The following is a 19008-nucleotide window of genomic DNA, read 5'->3' on the forward strand; positions in this document are numbered from 1 at the left end:
TAATAAAATGTAGCGGTATCTCCCACATAAATGTGTAACAGGTTGTAGTTCCACTTTTGAGATTCCCTACTAGCAGGAGAACAAGGTCACGGATAAACTACAATGGAGAGCAGCAGGCATGCATGGCCGTCTCGTATCTTCCTTCTTGGAGTACCATAAATGTTTTAGATACGGACACCTCTTGAAAATATCTCTTTGGGTAACACTAATACGCTGTGTTAAGCCTAGTGCAGGACTTAAAGGGGTTGTATACAACCCAGAGATTCAAAGGACTCCAAAGAGAGTATACAGTGCTGCCCCATAAGGCCTTCACTATGCATAACACGGTATCAGTTTTTCCTGTATTGCTCCTTTTAAAGGGGTTGTGCCACGAAAAATATTCTTTATTTTTCAACCCAACACCTGGATCTGAATACTTTTGTAATTGCGTGTAATTAAAAATTTAGTGTAGTCACTGAACTATTCAATAAAATGTACCTGTATAGCGCCACCTGCTGTTTCTTTGTCTCCTTATTCTCCTGTCCAGAGTACGGTTGGTTGCACGCGCTCAGTTTAAATCTTCAACTGCCACCAGTGGTATCTTCTGTTAGAAGTTGTGGCAGTTACAGGGAAAGAGAAGTGGCATCTATAAACAAAATGGGCGAAAGTGCAGAACGTCCGCAGGTTCAGAACCACTCATTTGTGTAGAGAGCACAACAGCCTTTCGCGCTTGTACGCGGTCCTTCCGGTGTCCAATCCGGAAGCTGAACTGTAAGTGAAAGAGAAGAAGGCTGGGACAGTATGCGGCGCTGCAGAGCAGGCACGACTCTGGGAAAACTTTATTGGTGCTAGAAGGCAGCGCATTTTGGCATCGAACAGATCCCTTCATCCAGCAGACTACACCACAATTGCCTGATGAAGGGATCCGTTCAATCCCAAAACGTGTTGTCTTCTAGTGCCAATAAAGTTTTCAAACTTAACTCTCCCAGAGTCTCGCCTTCTCTGCAGCGCCACGTACAGTCCTGGTCTTCTCTTCTATCTCTAGTTACAGGGAGAGAGCTACAGCAGAAAGGACACGCCCTCTGAGCTGCCAGCCTAAAATAAATGTAGCAGAACAATTAGAGCAATGATCTCTGGTTCCATGTGAGGTACAGGGCTGGTTATTTGTTAGAGATTGTTATGTACTATATTATGTCTGATTTTCATTTTACATCAATTATGGCATAACCCCATTAAGTTGCTTAACATAGAACTGGTGATTGGGGGACGCACACGGCAGCATCACGTGTGTACCACTGGTTTATACTATTTGTGTTACATGGGTTTTATTTTTTCCTTTTTATTCAGGATCCCAAAATGTATGTACAGACTGTTTTGGATGTCCATAAGAAATATAATGCACTAGTTATGTCTGCTTTTAACAATGATGCTGGATTTGTGGCGGCACTAGATAAGGTGAGTGTAACTGCACCAGATAAATCTGGACAGATATGGTGGCATGGCGTTTGGATTTCTTCTCATGTCCGTTTTCTTAATATTTCATGGCAGGCTTGTGGCCGATTTATAAATAACAATGCAGTGACAAAAATGGCCCAATCTTCCAGCAAATCTCCAGAGCTGCTCGCCCGTTATTGTGATTCACTACTGAAGAAGAGGTGAGTGTATATGCTGTAATGTCATGTGCTGATATCCGTGTTCTCTTCCCGGTGTATTCATACAATATTCCTTCCATCTACCCTAGTTCTAAGAACCCAGAAGAGGCAGAATTGGAAGACACACTCAATCAAGTTGTAAGTGTCTCTAATTCATCTCTACACTGCAGTTACATATCTTAGATATATATGTTAAGGCCCCTTTACACTGCCCAAACATCGGGCAGATCATCGTAAGAACGCTCATTAGTGATCTGCCGCCAATTAGCCGTTGAGCGAAGCGCTCTCTCATCTGGTAATGGTATCGTTCATGCAGTCGCCTAAAACATTGATTGCCAGCAGCAGATTGTGCCATCTAAACGGCACTGTGCTGCTGGCAAATAATGATTCTGTGTGAGGGCGAGCAGTGGCGTTAGTGGTCGCTCCTCCCCTTTTCATTTCCTGGTCATTGACCCATGTAAAAGGGCCCTTAGGGCTCTTTCACACTTGCGTTGTCCGAATCCGGCGTGTACTCCATTTGCCGGAATTACACGCCGGATCCGGAAAAACGCAAGTGAACTGAAAGCATTTGAAGACGGATACGTCTTCAAAATGCGTTCAGTGTTACTATGGCACCCAGGACGCTATTAAAGTCCTGGTTGCCATAGTAGTAGTGGGGAGTGGGGGAGCAGTATACTTACAGTCTGTGCGGCTCCAGAATGACGTCTGAGCGCCCCATGCGCATGGATGACGTGTCCATGCGATCACGTCATCCATGAGCGTGGGGCGCCCTGACGTCACTCTGGAGCGCCCGGGGAGCCGCACGGACGGTAAGTATACCGCTCCCCCGCTCCCCACTACACTTACCATGGCTGCCAGGACTTTAGCGTCCCGGCAGCCATGGTAACCATTCAGAAAAAGCTAAACGTCGGATCCGGCAATGCGCCGAAACGACGTTTAGCTTAAGGCCGGATCCGGATCAATGCCTTTCAATGGGCATTAATTCCGGATCCGGCCTTGCGGCAAGTGTTCAGGATTTTTGGCCGGAGCAAAAAGCGCAGCATGCTGCGGTATTTTCTCCGGCCAAAAAACATTCCGGTCCGGAACTGAAGACATCCTGATGCATCCTGAACGGATTTCTCTCCATTCAGAATGCATTAGGATAAAACTGATCAGGATTCTTCCGGCATAGAGCCCCGTCGACGGAACTCTATGCCGGAAGAAAAGAACGCAAGTGTGAAAGAGCCCTAAGTCTGTTGCATTTCAACTCGATAAAGGTCTGAGTAGTGGGAGATGTGAGGACGCACATGAACTGGTCCTCTTTGGAGAATGCAGTGTTCTTTGGCCCGGCAGACTCTTGTCTTCTTTCTTCAGAACTATGTAATTTTTTTTGGAGTTGCATGTAAACAGAAAGCTCTTCATTTTTACAGATGGTCGTCTTTAAATACATTGAAGATAAAGACGTGTTCCAGAAATTCTATGCAAAGATGCTTGCAAAACGACTTGTCCATCAGAACAGTGCGAGCGACGATGCAGAAGCGAGCATGATATCCAAACTTAAGGTAAGCAGAGAAGTTGAGCTGAAGGCTGAGTGGTGGCTTCATGGTGAGGTTGTGGAAGAAATTGCGTTGACCTGTAAATCATTACGCTGAAATGGAAAGCGTAACATCCAGGGGTACATTATTCATGGTACTTGTCATAGTGGACCTAAAGTTTTGGCACACATCAGTTTTGTTTTGTTTTTTGTTTTTTTAATACAGCCCCATGCTTTTCTCCCTTTATGGGATGAACTACCTCTGGCGCCCCATCTCTTCTGAAACTACATTTCCCAGCATGCAAACTTGGACTGTTCTCAGAACTGCCATAAAAATGAATGGAAGATTCCGGGGTTTGTAGTTTGAGAACAGCGGGAGTGTTGACGGTTGCTGACCCCTGACATAGTATCTAATAGGCTTACTATAGCAGTCACATGATCACAAGCCACCACTTGGTGTCTACTTAGTAGACCCATAGTAATGAATTCCATATTGCTATTTACCCTTCGGTAACATGGGTACATTACACTGCATGCTGACGCAGTGACTTCAGCCTGATGCCAGGATATAGTGAAGAGCATAGACAGAGTTTTCAATGGCATACATTAGATCTCATGGAAACTGAGCATCATCGTAAGGTACAGTTTTTGATGCTTTTTTGGCCAAAGCTAGGAGTTGGACATATTAGCAGCTCATGGCTGCCTTAAGTATGGCAGTACATTCATGCCAAAAGGTGGCACCTGGTGCATCTCTCAACTACCCCAAGTTGCGCCTTTTTCAAAACTGTCGAGGTAGCTGCAAAAACGTGCATGTCGCAGTCAGACACATTGGATTTTTTGGGGGGACAATTTCTAAACTAATTCTGGTGCAGTTTGCTTAGTAAAGCTCTCCAATGTTTGTATTTCTGAGAGATACCACTTAGACCTTTCTCTCATTTGCCTGTAGGAGCTGACTTGCCAAATGAATCTTTTATGGTTTCTATTCAGTTTCACTATCGATCTTGTAGCTTTGTGTTCACGTCCCTTTATGTTCTTTTTCTACAGCAAGCGTGTGGTTTTGAATATACCTCGAAGCTGCAGAGAATGTTTCAAGACATCGGCGTCAGCAAAGACCTAAATGAGCAGTTTAAAAAGCACCTGACGAATTCAGAGCCGCTCGACTGTAAGTGCACCCACCATGTATTCAGTTACAAGTACTGGAGGTCGCTATTCCCCCCCCCCCCCCCACCCCAGTTACATGCCGGCTGTGTCTGACTTATAACCTCATTGTATATAATTGTTTCTAGCAGCTCTTTAAAGAGGACCTTTCACGGGTCCGAACATTGTCAAATAACTAGCGGGTTGTGTAGGGCATCGTGAAGTGATGTTACAGCGCTTACTAGTTTCTCTATGTTCTGTTTGCCCGCTGTGCCCCCTGTACTGGTTTCCCACCTGGTATATAAATTCATACCATCGGTACAGAGAGGAGGAGACGGCCCTGTTTCTCAATGGGCGTCTCCTTCTGCCTGGCTGTTAACGATCCAATCACAGCCAGGGAGAAGAAAAAAGCCTAACCTACACAACCCGCTAGTTATTTGATAATGTCCGGACTTGTGAAAGGTCCTCTTTAATTTACCAGCTTTTGGCAAATGCGATCACTAGAAACTTGCCCCACTGCTGCTTGTAAGACACCTCACATACATCACACTACACATGTCTGCCAAAACCACTGTTGTGGTTGGGCTGTGTCAGCTGAGAATCTTAAGGAGTATGAGGAGCTCCAGACTGTCCCTCAACAGATGTCAGGAGAAAGAAGGATTGGGGGCATTCAATCATAAACCTTTTATTCTCTTGTGTCCAGCATGGGGAGAAGGCTGCTGTCAAACAGTGGTTTATGTCCCTGAGAAAACAAGGTTCAGGCATGTTAAAAATCCAGTTGCCTGATCCTTATGTCCCTCGACACCTGCTCCCACACACATTAGATGGTCAGCTGGTTCCACCAACCTTTGTGAATTCTGCAATCCTTTATCTTATATGTATGGCGGCTTAATTGATCTCCCTTTTTATGTCTAAGTATTGGGGGAAGAAACTGCCACAAAGCATCGTACAGAACTGTCTGGAAAGTGCCCATTAACTAAGGGGTACATGGATCTCCATGCATGTCTTTGGACTCTGCTTTTTCTCAGACTCCAGTGGGACTTTACCATGTAGGGCTGCCATTGCAGGTTAGGACAAGCACCTCCATCCAGTTGGCTGAAGTGCCTATTCCGTTTAGCTTTCCCAGGCTCCTGGAAGTTCTGTGAGATGCGGCTGAGCCCACCACCACTGTGCACTTTCCGACATACATGCCTTTATAGTAGAAGGGGCTTTTGAGAACTAGATGTTTCGCTCATTTAGTAATCTGCCTATGCCCGTGTACTCCTGTATAATTTGCCATCCAGCATATGACTTGTAAGCATATTGTAAGACGTGTTGATTTCTCTTCCTTCACAGTGGATTTCAGCATACAGGTTCTCAGCTCTGGATCGTGGCCTTTTCAGCAATTCTGCACATTTGCTTTACCTTCTGAGGTAGGTTACGGTGTGACGTGACTGGTATTATGATTTCTACCTGGGTTGTTCAGGTTATGATCATTATTTTAACAGGAAGGAATCTATGAACATGTGGTTGTAGTAATATGCAGTCATTTCAGGACAAAATGTGGCACAAAATATCCATAACGCTGCATAATTTACAAGGTGCTGTGCCTCAGTGTAAGCTAAAAGCCGCACTGAATATTTTATGACATTTTGTCAGCCCTGTAAAACTGTTTAACCTCTATTCCCATTTTGAATCTACATTCAATGGGAAGATTTCCCTTACCTTTAATATCTGTAGTTTTGGGAATGAAGGTTTTCACGCTATCCATGGTAATGCATGGGCTCCCTCCTTGTGGTGGTTGTCCATACTGGCCTATGTAGTCTAAACTGTTCCATCTGAAGTGTAAGGCTAAGTTTCATACATGCGGCAGAGTTATCCTTTCCCGGAACAGCGTGCCAGGGTCCTCAGGACTATAATGGGAACTGGCCAGTCCTCGGATTCAGCCGGACATAAGCTGTTGTGTTCAGCTGCCAGATTTCTATGTTGCATATGTGTTTTTTTTATTTTACTTAAGTAATGCTTTTTTTCCCCCCTTACAGTTGGAAAGAAGTTATCAGCGGTTTACAGCTTTTTATGCCAGTCGGCATAGTGGGAGAAAACTGACTTGGTTATATCAGTTGTCTAAAGGAGAGTTGGTTACCAACTGTTTTAAGAATAGATATACCTTACAGGTGGGTATACACATCATGACCACGTCTGCTCATGTTGTGGCACTTTGACATTGCCTCTATTTGGATTTTAGGCCTCCACGTTCCAGATGGCGATCCTCCTTCAGTATAATACAGAAGATGCCTACACAGTACAGCAGCTGACAGACAGCACGCAGATAAAAATGGTAGAATTGACTTTTATTCCCTTTATATTTGTTAGAAGGTCCATGTAAACTCCTCTGTTCTATGGCGAACCCGTATAGTACAGCCCCAGGGTGTGTGCAGCCTTCCTTAAATGGGAATGCACGTTTATTTGCTACCATTTATATAGATATGTGGTGCTTCGTACAGAATATATCAGATCACTCCCTATCCTACCGTCAGAAGTTCTGCTGTACTTACATGTCATATTAGACAATCTGCTGAACAAGTAAACCACAAAGATAACTGTCACTGTAACCTGCGTGTCTTATGGAATATTTGGGGGCTTCTCTCATAGTAACATAGTTTATAAGGCTGAAAAAAAGACATTTGTCCATCCAGTTCGGCCTGTTATCCTGCAAGTTGATCCAGAGGAAGGCAAAAAAAAACCTGTGAGGTAGAAGCCAATTTTCCTCACTTTAGGGGAATAAAAAATTCCTTCCCGACTCCAATCAGAATAACTCCCTGGATCAACGACCCCTCTCTAGTAGCTATAGCCTGTAATATTATTACCCTCCAGAAATACATCCAGGCCCCTCTTGAATTCCTTTATTGTACTCACCATCACCACCTCCTCAGGCAGAGAGTTCCATAGTCTCACTGCTCTTACCGTAAAGAATCCTTTTCTATGTTTGTGTACAAACCTTCTTTCCTCCAGACGCAGAGGATGTCCCCTCGTCACAGTCCTGGGGATAAATAGATGATGGGATAGATCTCTGTACTGACCCCTGATATATTTATACATAGTAATTAGATCTCCCCTCAGTCGTCTTTTTTTCTAACGTGAATAACCCTAATTTTGATAATCTTTCAGGGTACTGTAGTTGCCCCATTCCAGTTATTACTTTAGTTGCCCTCCTCTGGACCCTCTCCAGCTCTGCTATGTCTGCCTTGTTCACAGGAGACCAGAACTGTACACAGTACTCCATGTGTGGTCTGACTAGCGATTTGTAAAGTGGTAGGACTATGTTCTTATCACGGGCATCTATGCCCCTTCTGATGCAACCCATTATCTTATTGTCCTTGGCAGCAGCTGCCTGACACTGTTTTTTGCAGCTTAGTTAGCTGTTTATTAAAATTCCTAGATCCTTTTCCATGTCAGTGTTACCGAGTGTTTTACCATTTAGTATGTACGGGTGACTTGCATTATTCCTTCCCATGTGCATAACTTTACATTTGTCAGTGTTAAACCTCATCTGCCACTTATCTGCCCAAGCCTCCAATCTATCCAGATCGCTCTGTAGTCGTATACTGTCCTCTTCAGTGTTAATTACTTTACACAGTTTAGTGTCATCTGCGAAAATTGATATTTTACTGTGCAAGCCTTCTACAAGATCATTAATAAATATATTGAAGAGAATAGGGCCCAATACTGACCCCTGAGGTACCCCACTAGTGACAGTGACTCAATCTGAGTGTGTACCGTTAATAACCACCCTCTGTTTTCTATCATTGAGCCAGTTACTTACCCACTTACAGACGTTTTCTCCTAGTCCGAGCATTCTCATTTTATATACTAACCTTTTATGTGGTACAGTGTCACTTCGGTTAGCTTAATCAGAACATTTCCCAGGCTTGTCCAGAATGTGTCGTTCCCCCGTCCCCTCCCAAGATAGGAAGTGCTTTAAAATATAAAAAAAATCGTCCCGCAACTCAATAGTCCCCATGAGTCTCTGCATACTCCTGTGTAGCTGGTCATGTGCCGTCTACCTACTTGACAGCTGCAGCAGATCCCAAGCTTCAGCGACCTTGCACCCTAAATGCAGGCAAGTCCACTTAGGCCAATGATTGGCTGCAGCCGTCATGTGCATAGACTGCATGGTAATCTAGGAAGTATACCCAGACTGGCAGGAACCGCTGAAGTAGCGAAGGATTAAACAGGCAAGTGACGATGAAAGCATGTATTTATTTTTAACTATTTCCTATCTTAAGAAATAAAAGAATATTCTCTTTCCTGGACAACCCCTTTAAGCTGTTGGTAGACAGCCTATCTGAAGACCATAAAACGGCTCTTTGACACCCAGAGTAATACCAGTGACAGTTTTCTGTTTGTTCAGTTTGATTGACACATTGATTAATGATTTCATGTATATAAAGCACTTAATGAATATCACTTTTTCAGGACATCTTGGTGCAGGTTCTGCAGATATTATTAAAATCCAAGTTACTGGTGAGTCATTGAGTTTGTGTTCACATTATATAGTATGAAATATTGTTTTAACAGGGTTCTGTGAAAATGTCAGTGGAGAAAAATCACGGTATTGTAGAGTTAAGAAATACATACATGGCTGCCAATGGACCTGGGCCATTGGTGTTTATCGATGATGTGACTCCAGATAGAAGTAGCAGGATAAATCCTGAAGATCATAGAGCTATACATGCTGCTCCGATTCACTCAGATGCTGCAAAGCTCTCTACTACAAATGGAGAATGACCAAAATCTACACCAACAGCACTCAACTGGAGTATTAAATGGCTGACTGTCATCTGACCTCAAGATGATTAATCCTGCTTTTCACTTACTGAAGATAGTAGTCCTTATGGAGACGACCAGGTTGGCGTATGGAGTCTTATAGGCCAGCCAATTCTCCCTGTAAAAGGCGTATAAATCTCGAGGGCGGCAAACAAGCTCTCTTAGTGCCATCTATTAAATGGCTACCACTTACATCAATATCCGGCCTTGGAACATCACTTGGGATATAAGCCAAAACCAGATGGTCCTCTCTGCCCAGTCAAGGACATTTAGAATAGTTTCCATGTAGCATAAGAAGGGGTAGACATTTTCTGCACTACACAGATTAAAAAACATGGGAATACATGGTTTATTATCAAATGTTATACAAACATATGGAATATAACCTTAGAATATATCAAATAAAAAAACAATAAAAACTATTGATTTAAAAAAATAAAATACATGGGAAAATAGGGAACAGGTTAATGAAGACTAGACTTTACATTTCCACCTATATCGGCAGTGTTTCCGTCTTTGTGCCATGTTTGAATCTGCCCCCTTTCAGGCTTGCGTGTACTTTATATAGTGACAGCATGTGTATTGTGCATACAGCTCAGTATATGCAGGGTACATTTGTACTTTGAAGATGTGTTGTTTTTTTTCTATTAAACTGCAGGTGTTAGAAGACGAGAACGCAAATGTAGACGAAATGGAACTGAGGCCAGACATATTAATAAAGCTGTACCTGGGCTATAAGAAGTATGTTCATATAACTTACAACTATTACACATTTTGGCAGGTTCCTGAATTTTTAATAGGTGTAGATGATGTATCACTTTGTATTTACCGTATTGTTTTAGTTAAATGGGTTGTTAACCCTCTGGCCCTTCCCCCTCCATCGTGGTCAGACCTGTGGAGACAATCACACTTACTTGATCCCCGCTGCTGGAGTCCGGCTCCTTCACTCCTCCCTGACTGCTGCAACTCGCGGGTCTTCCCAATGTCAACATCCAGGTTGAGGCTAACCGGATTAGAGAGCTGCGGCAACCGAGGGGGAGCAAAGGAGCTGGACTGCAGCATCAGGGATCAGGTGAGTAAGAGAAATCGTCTTCTGAGAGGCCCCCCAGGGATGAACAAGCCCTTTAAAGATGAGGTCACGTATTGCTGTTCTGCTGCATTATTATCACACTTTTTAGAAAATCGGGATCATGTTGTCTAGGTCTCTTCTGCATTTCCTCTGTAGAGTAGAATATTGCTGCCGTACTACTACCATCACGATTCTGGAATTTGCATTTCTTTTTAGAGTTAATGATTTGTTTCTTTTCTGTGTTTCTGCAGTAAAAAGCTTAGAGTGAACATTAATGTCCCCATGAAGACTGAGCAGAAGCAGGAGCAGGAAACAACGCACAAAAACATTGAGGAAGATCGCAAACTTCTTATTCAGGTACATGTCCTTTTCTCTCCAGAGTCTGGTAAAGTCCAGCCTGGGTATTTATCTGGTTTCTCTATAGGAGATCTAGAACAGACAAACAGGGCAGGGAAGATTTTTTATTTTATTGCATTTAACATCTACATTCAATTTGTATTGGTCTTTGTAAAGATAGATATATATTTATCAACCAACTACATAAAGTTCCATGTCTTAGGGGTGGGTGTCTTTCAGGATTTTATTACGTGCCTGTACATCTAGTCCAACATTGTTCTGTATGTCTTATTTGCTGTAAGAGGAAGATACTCTTAAACCCCTTCACTATCGGCAATGAGTGCAAGTGCGACTAAAATAAAATAGAAATGTAAAGTGGTAAATCTGAGTGAAGGGAGGTCTGCTAATTGACAAAAAGCCAGAGATGTACTTTGCAGAGGTTGTCCAGTGTTAGGTATTGTATGATGCAGAGTATCCAGCTGAATACACTGTAACGTGCCATCAACATATGGGTTGTGACAGAGACTCAGCCTATGACAGCAACCATAAATAGTAGTAAAGCCTATATTTATTTAGAAAGTTACACAATTTTCAATCTGCCCTGTCTATAGGCTGCCATTGTAAGAATCATGAAGATGAGGAAGGTCCTAAAACACCAGCAGCTTCTTGGAGAAGTTTTGACCCAGCTGTCTTCAAGATTCAAACCACGTGTTCCAGTTATCAAAGTGAGTATGGTTCAATGAACATCTTATTCAGCTAGGAAAAGGTTTGATGACGTACCAGGGGACTGTGGGTATGATTTTGAGGAAGCAAAAATCATAATTATGTGATCTGTCACCCTGTCCAAGTCACAGTCAGCATTCTTCAGGCATCTGGCAGAACAGGTTTCAGAAGTTCCTGGTGCTGTATTATTATTGCAGTCTGTGCATGTGTGAAGAAGCCTCCATTATATAGATCCGTGTGCCGGGTAACTCCTAAACAACCAGCCACTCTGCTTTTATTTTTATAACTGTTAAAATGCTCTAGAATAACACATCGTAAGCCCACTTATGGTTGTGAAGTTATCCCATATCTACAGGATAGGGAATAACTTAAATTAGTGGGGGTCCTACCACTGGGGCTCCCACCAATTATGAGAACGGGGAGCACCCCCAAAACGAATGGAGCGGTCTGTCCGGCATAGGCGTAGCTGATCCATTTCTGAGGAAGTTCCAGAGGTAGCAAAGTGCAGCGCTTGGTTATCTCCAGAAGTCCTCTAGAAAAGAATGGAGCTGCTGCACACATCCCTGACCGGCCACTGCGATCATTTCAAGGGCTCTACAGTGTATGTGGTCCCTGTTAAGAAAGGAATGCAAATGATGGTACCCCTCCCCAAAAAAGAAAAAAAATGCCCACACTGATCAAATAGTAATCCCCTATCCTAGTCCCATAACTGGAATATCCCTTTGTGGCTAAAAATACCTTTTATTTAAAAAAGAAAAAGCTAAAAATCTTCCCGATTTTAAAAATATAGCCGTTTAAGTGGCATATAACAAATAGCTATAGTCAAAATGTGTGGTAAAAAGGGATTCTCTGGCCGTTTTTGTTTTGTGTGCGTTTTTTTTTAAAGAAAATTATTATTCATGTTATACATACCTCACCGCTCCAGTTTTGCGGTTCCCTGGCGGTCTCTGCTTTCAGTTCACCTCTCAACACACAGGAAATGACTGCTCAGCCAGTCACACTGAGTGTATACATTGAATTGGTGGGGGTTCATGACATAGCAATTCCTACTTGCTTAGTTCAAAAGTACACTGCTCAAAAAAATAAAGGGAACACTTAAACAACACAATGTAACTCCAAGTCAATCACACTTCTGTGAAATCAAACTGTCCACTTAGGAAGCAACACTGAGTGACAATCAATTTCAAATGCTGTTGTGCAAATGGGATAGACAACAGGTGGAAATTATAGGCAATTAGCAAGACACCCCCAATAAAGGAGTGGTTCTGCAGGTGGTCACCACAGACCACTTCTCAGTTCCTATGCTTCCTGGCTGATGTTTTGGTCACTTTTGAATGCTGGCGGTGCTTTCACTCTAGTGGTAGCATGAGACGGAGTCTGCAACCCACACAAGTGGCTCAGATAGTGCAGCTTATCCAGGATGGCACATCAATGCGAGCTGTGGCAAGAAGGTTTGCTGTGTCTGTCAGCGTAGTGTCCAGAGCATGGAGGCGCTACCAGGACACAGGCCAGTACATCAGGAGACGTGGAGGAGGCCGTAGGAGGGCAACAACCCAGCAGCAGGACCGCTACCTCCGCCTTTGTGCGAGGAGGAACAAGAGGAGCACTGCCAGAGCCCTGCAAAATGACCTCCAGCAGGCTACAAATCTGCATGTGTCTGCTCAAACGGTCAGAAACAGACTCCATGAGGGTGATATGAGGGCCCGATGTCCACAGGTGGGGGTTGTGCTTACAGCCCAACACTGTGCAAGATGTTTGGCATTTGCCAGAGAACACCAAGATTGGCAAATTCGCCACTGGCGCCCTGTGCTCTTCACAGATGAAAGCAGGTTCACACTGAGCACATGTGACAGACGTGACAGAGTCTGGAGACCCCCGTGGAGAACGTTTTGCTGCCTGCAACATCCTCCAGCATGACCGGTTTGGCATTGGGTCAGTAATGGTGTGGGGTGGCATTTCTTTGGAGGGCCGCACAGCCCTCCATGTGCTCGCCAGAGGTAGCCTGACTGCCATTAGGTACCGAGATGAGATCCTCAGACGTCTTGTGAGACCATATGCTGGTGCGGTTGGCCCTAGGTTCCTCCTAATGCAAGACAATGCTAGACCTCATGTGGCTGGAGTGTGTCAGCAGTTCCTGCAAGACGAAGGCATTGATGCTATGGACTGGCCCGCCCGTTCCCCAGACCTGAATCCAATTGAGCACATCTGGGACATCATGTCTCGCTCTATCCACCAACGTCACGTTGCACCACAGACTTTCCAGGAGTTGGCAGATGCTTTAGTCCAGGTCTGGGGGGGAGATCCCTCAGGAGACCGTCCGCCACCTCATCTGGAGCATGCACAGGCGTTGTAGGGAGGTCATACAGGCACGTGGAGGCCACACACACTACTGAGCCTCATTTTGACTTGTTTTAAGGACATTACATCAAAGTTGGATCAGCCTGTAGTGTGCTTTTCCACTTTAATTTTGAGTGTGACTCCAAATCCAGACCTCCATGGGTTGAAAAATTTTATTTCCATTTTTATTTTATTTTTTGTGATTTTGTTGTCAGCACATTCAACTATGTAAAGAACAAAGAAGAATTTCAGAAGAATATTTAATTAACTCAGATCTAGGATGTGTTATTTTTGTGTTCCCTTTATTTTTTTTGAGCAGTGTATTTATAGCCCAGATCCGTGGTTGTTAAAGAGGACCGGTTACCTTCTGGCATGCTTGTTTTAGTCAATATTCTCCATGAAATAAGAATTCTGAAGCATCTATACTTATAATATAGTTGTTCCTCTGTTATTCCTCTAGTTGGGTGTTACCGGTTGGGCGTCTGTCCCTGCACACTCCGACACTGTCCAGACAGTGCTTATAGTGTCAGTGTGTAGGGACCTACCCCTTTGATAAGGAAGAATGGTAACACCCAGTTGTGAATTTATTATTAAATGTCTACGAGTCAAACGGCAGGCTGCAGGATTCTCAGAAGAGATGATCTAGAATTCTAGTTTAGGGGAAATGAAAGTAATTTCAGGCTGATTAATAGTAAAATTTGACCTGTGACAGTTCTGTGGTTAATACCAACCTGTGGTTCTTGGAAGTTCCCCGTTTATTATCTCCATGTTCCCATTTATTATCTAGTACTTGTCACCTGTTTAACCCCATAAGGACCTATGACGTACATGTACGTCATATCTGGCCGTGACTTAAGGACCAGTGACATACAGGTAGGTCATGCTGATCAGGTTGGTGCAGGAGCTATGCCTGCCCGATCAGCTGCAGGGGTCCAGCAGTCACTGATAGCCGGAGCCCTACTGTATGCGCCGGCATCAGTGCTTTCACTGATGCCGGTGCATTAACCCTTGCACTGCCGCGGTCAGCGCTGACCGCGGCACGTGCGGGATCCTGACTGGTGTGGGGTGGCCATCTGGTCCCCGTGCTGCTGTGACAGGGAAGGCAGCCTGACGCAGCCTAATACACTTAGACAATGCATCGCAATTCAGAAGTATTGTAATGCATTGTAAAGGGGATCAGAACCCCAAAAGTTAAAGTCCCAGAGTAGGACACAAAATAAAGTGAAAAAAGAAGTAAAAAAAATAGTTTTACAAAAAAAAAAAAAAGTTTCAAGTAAAGAAAAATGGTCCTTTCCCCAAAATAAAGTAAAAAAAATAATTAAAAATGGGGGAAGAAAAGTAGACACATTGGGTATTGCCGCGTCTGTATAGATCGGCTCTATAAAAATATCACAAGACCTAACCCCTTAGGTGCACACCGCCCAAAAAAATACACCAAGCGATCAACAAGGCGTAGGCCCCCCAAATTAGTACCAATCTAACTGTCACCTCATCCCGCAAAAAATGAGCACCTACCTAAGACAATCTCCCAAAAAATAAAAATAAACTGTCTCTCAGACTATGGAGACACTATAAAACATTTCTTTTTTTTGTTTCAAAAATGCTTTTATTGTGTTCATTGTAAAAAAATAAAATAGACATATTAGGTATCACCGTGTTCGTAAGAACCTGCTGTATAAAAATATCACATGACCTAAAAACTGTCAAGCCATTTTTTTGGGCACCTTACATCACAAAAAGTGCGATGCCAAGCGATCAGTCATATGCACCCTAAAATAGTACCAATCAAACCGTCATCTCCTACTGAAAAAATTAGCCCCTACATAACAGTCGTCCCAAAAAATAAAAAAAAATATGGCTTTCAAAATATGGAGACACTAAAAAATCATTTGTTTCAAAAATGCTTTATTATGCAAAACTGAAACAACAATTTGGTCATATTTGGTATTGACGCGTCCGTAACAACCTGCTCTATAAATATACCACATGATCTAACCTGTCAGTTGAACATTGTAAATAACAAAAACTGTGCCAAAACAGCTATTTTTTGTTACCTTGCCTCACAAAAAGTGTAATATAGAGCAACCAAAAATCATATCTACCCTAAAATAGTACCAACAAAACTGCCACCTTATCCCGTAGTTTCCAAAATGGGGTAATTTTTTTGGAGTTTCTACTCTAGGCGTTCATCAGGGAGTCTTCAAATGTGACATGGCAACTTAAAATTATCCCAGTGAAATCTGCCTTCCAAAAACTATATGGCGTTTCTTTCCTTCTGCGCCCTGCCATGTACTCATACAGCAGTTTATGACCACATATGGGGTGTTTCTGTAAACTACAGAATCAGGGTAATAAATATTGAGTTTTGTTTGGCTGTTAACCCTTGCTTTGTTACTGGAAAAAATGGATTAAAATGGAAAATCTGCCAAAAAAGTGAAATTTCATCTACATTTTCTTTTAATTCTTGTGGAACACCTAAAGGGTTAACAAAGTTTGTAAAATCGGTTTTGAATACCTTGAGGGGTGTAGTTTCTATTATGTAAGCCTCACAAAGTGACTTAAAAACTTTCTGAAAAATTTAAAGATTTGCTTTTAAAATTATAAGCCTTCTAGCGTCCGTCCCCGTCCCCCTCCCCAAAAAAATGTAATTTACAAAATGATCCAAACATGAAGTAGACATATGGGAACTGTAAAGTAATTATTTTAGGAGGAATCAGTATCTGTTTTAAAAGCAGAGAAATTGAAATTTTGAGAATTTTTCCAAATGTATTTTTTTATAAATAAAAATGAAATATTTTGACTCCATTTTACCAGTGTCATGAAATACAATATGTGACAAGAAAACAATCTCAGAATGGCTTGGATAAGTCCAAGCATTTTAAAGTTATCACCACATAAAGTGACACGTCAGATTTGCAAAAAATTGCCTGGTCCTTAAGGTGAAAAATAGCAGGGTCCTGAAGGAGTTAAATGTTCAGAGGAATCTACAGGACAATGTATTTTTCATCAGTTATTTTTAGCTTCTTACATTTTTTTTTCTTTATATTCTCTCTAGAAATGTATTGATATCCTAATAGAAAAAGAGTATCTAGAGCGCGTGGATGGCGAAAAGGACACATACAGTTATCTGGCTTGAATGAAAAGAAAATTTTATACGTATATTTAGAAATTGCCTGATTGGTTAAATGTCATTGTGTGACACTGCAGATAGTTGTGTGATGGAAAGAATGGCGACACAGGAACTTCAGAGGAGCTGCTATGCTGCCACCTGGTCCAACACTTTTTAATCACACAGGAAAAGAAAATGGATGCCCAAATGCCAGCTTCGGGACTGCCACAGTTTCAAGCATGTAAATATGAATATATGGACACCAGTGCGCTTTAATTTAAGAACTGAGGGTAGCCTGTACCCAAACAGAACAGATGTTTGCATGCTACCACCTCTTTCCTTTTAAATCAGTACATTTTGGCTGTACGGGCAACAGGTGTCAATGGAGCTAGTCCCTAGTTATATTGGCAGCACAATGAGTATGAATGGACCTAATGTAATCTGCTATGAAATACCATTTGTATAGTGTGTTTAATTTTTTTTATGTGTGTATGAATAAAACAGATAAAATACACAAAACCTGTGAGTGTTCTTTCCTTTTTTTAAATAAAAAATTAAAGGGGGTTGTCCTACGAAAAATATTCGACAGTTTTCAAACCACCAGCATTTGGATCTGAAAACTTTTGTAATTGCCTGTAATAAAAAATTTACCGTAAGTTATTCAATGAAAAATTTCTGTATAGCGCCGCCTGCTGTTTACTTTATTTTCTAATTTCTCTGTCCTGCTCACTGAGATGGAAGCACATGCTCTGTTCCATCCTTCAACTGCCACTGCCTGCAGCTGAAAGGACACACCCCTGAGCTGACCGTTTGAAATCAATCTACCAGAACAATTGGAGCAATGAATGGGGAGATCTCCAGATCCCTGTGAGGTACAGGACTGGTTGTAGCTGTGGTAAAGCAAGGTTATCATGTACTAGATTATATAGGATTTTAATTTTTACATTATTCTTGGGATAACCCCATCAATAAATGTATTGACAACCACTTCATGACTTTGACATCCAGGATAAAAAATGTGACCCTGACCAAACATTTTTTGGAATGCTGCATTTTAGTGTTATTTCTAAAAGTGCCCTAGATAAAAGTCAGCCAGTTGATGTGTGGGAGATATCCTTTCTATTCCACTACAGGAAATGTCAGACGGAAGGAAGGATCAGACATTGTTTTTTAATATGCCCAATCTTTCGTTCCCTCTGAAAAAAAGCCTAGTGTCAGCGACTATGTCCCCCAGTGAGAAAACATGAACATTCTGCCTTTGGGAGGAATGGCAGATGCCTTCTAAGATGTATGGTTTACTCTCTCCAAATAGGCTTTCTGGTTCACAAAGGTGGAGCTATGATAATATGAATAACACAGATGACTTGTTTGCACAGGTTTATCTGTGTGACTAGAAGACGGGTCACCATAGGTCATCTATTACACATCTGGTGGGATTGTCCCAAAGTGAAGATGCTTTGGCAAGGAGTCCACAACCTTATTTCTCGTTCATTCCATTGGGGGACACAGACCATGGGTATAGCTTAGAGATATTACTAGGAGGGACACTATGCAAAAAAAAAAGCTCCTCCTCCTCGGGCTATACCCCCAGGCACCTCCAGGAAAACTTCAGTCTTTGCTTAGTGTCCGTTCAAGGAGGTTGACATTTATTCTTCTCCTGTTTGTTATTTTTTTCTGGTTTCAGATGGGGACGCAAGTCAGCATTGCGCTTTCCTGGCCCCTGTGGAGGGTCTGCCACGGTCTTCTGAAGGTTCCTGGCTACCTCCCATTCCCCCACAGAAGAAAAGTGGATCCAGGCTCGACATGTTAGCTCTGGCATCCCACCAGCTGCTGGGACACCTGCTGCCTACACTCCACCAGAGCACTGCTCTCCTTGATTGGAGTCAGACGTCTGAAGAGGTGAATCCCTGCTGGTCCGGACATCGAGGGAGCATGCTGTGCAGATAAGTATTGCCTGCTTCTGACTTCTAAAAGGCAGCGTGAGCGGCAGCATTCCTCCTCGGATGACTCCGCTTCTCCCCCTCGCCTTGAGGCATGCCCGGTTGACTCTCCCCCTCGCAGGGAGCGCAAATCCGATGGGGAATTGTCCGGATCGGACGAAGTCACGGAGCGGGAACCCCTGCCTAAGCTTTCCACCATGGTAACCGAGTTGGTGGCAGCTGTCCGTGACACTTTTAATATACAAGGGGATTCTCCTCCCTCCACTAGTCGGGAGTTCTCCCTTTTTCCACCCAAGAAACAGGAGTCCGCCGTGTTCCCTATTCATGAGGAATTCACTGCGGTCCTATCAAAAGCTTGGGATCGACCTAATCAAAAATTTTCGGCCACCAAGCGTATGGATACACTT

At 42.9% G+C, this 19008-nt stretch overlaps 1 protein-coding gene across 5 annotated transcripts in view; it reads left to right on the forward strand.

Moving 5' to 3' along the window:
• The window catches only part of CUL1 (cullin 1), a 91206-nt gene extending 74004 nt beyond the window's left edge, over positions 1 to 17202 (forward strand). For all 5 annotated transcript variants that reach the window (XM_040434366.1, XM_040434370.1, XM_040434369.1 and 2 more), the window contains 13 exons: positions 1327 to 1434; positions 1528 to 1634; positions 1721 to 1769; positions 3041 to 3172; positions 4189 to 4306; positions 5617 to 5693; positions 6303 to 6434; positions 6506 to 6598; positions 8737 to 8784; positions 9746 to 9828; positions 10408 to 10513; positions 11104 to 11217; positions 16608 to 17202. In XM_040434366.1, coding sequence (XP_040290300.1) covers positions 1327 to 1434; positions 1528 to 1634; positions 1721 to 1769; positions 3041 to 3172; positions 4189 to 4306; positions 5617 to 5693; positions 6303 to 6434; positions 6506 to 6598; positions 8737 to 8784; positions 9746 to 9828; positions 10408 to 10513; positions 11104 to 11217; positions 16608 to 16688 — 1248 coding nt within the window. In that variant the 3' untranslated portion in view covers positions 16689 to 17202. The remainder of the gene's footprint in view (positions 1 to 1326; positions 1435 to 1527; positions 1635 to 1720; positions 1770 to 3040; positions 3173 to 4188; positions 4307 to 5616; positions 5694 to 6302; positions 6435 to 6505; positions 6599 to 8736; positions 8785 to 9745; positions 9829 to 10407; positions 10514 to 11103; positions 11218 to 16607) is intronic.
• Positions 17203 to 19008: the final 1806 nt, after the last annotated feature.

Source organism: Bufo bufo, chromosome 5 (assembly GCF_905171765.1).
Source record: "Bufo bufo chromosome 5, aBufBuf1.1, whole genome shotgun sequence".
NCBI classification, from domain to species: Eukaryota; Metazoa; Chordata; class Amphibia; order Anura; family Bufonidae; genus Bufo; species Bufo bufo.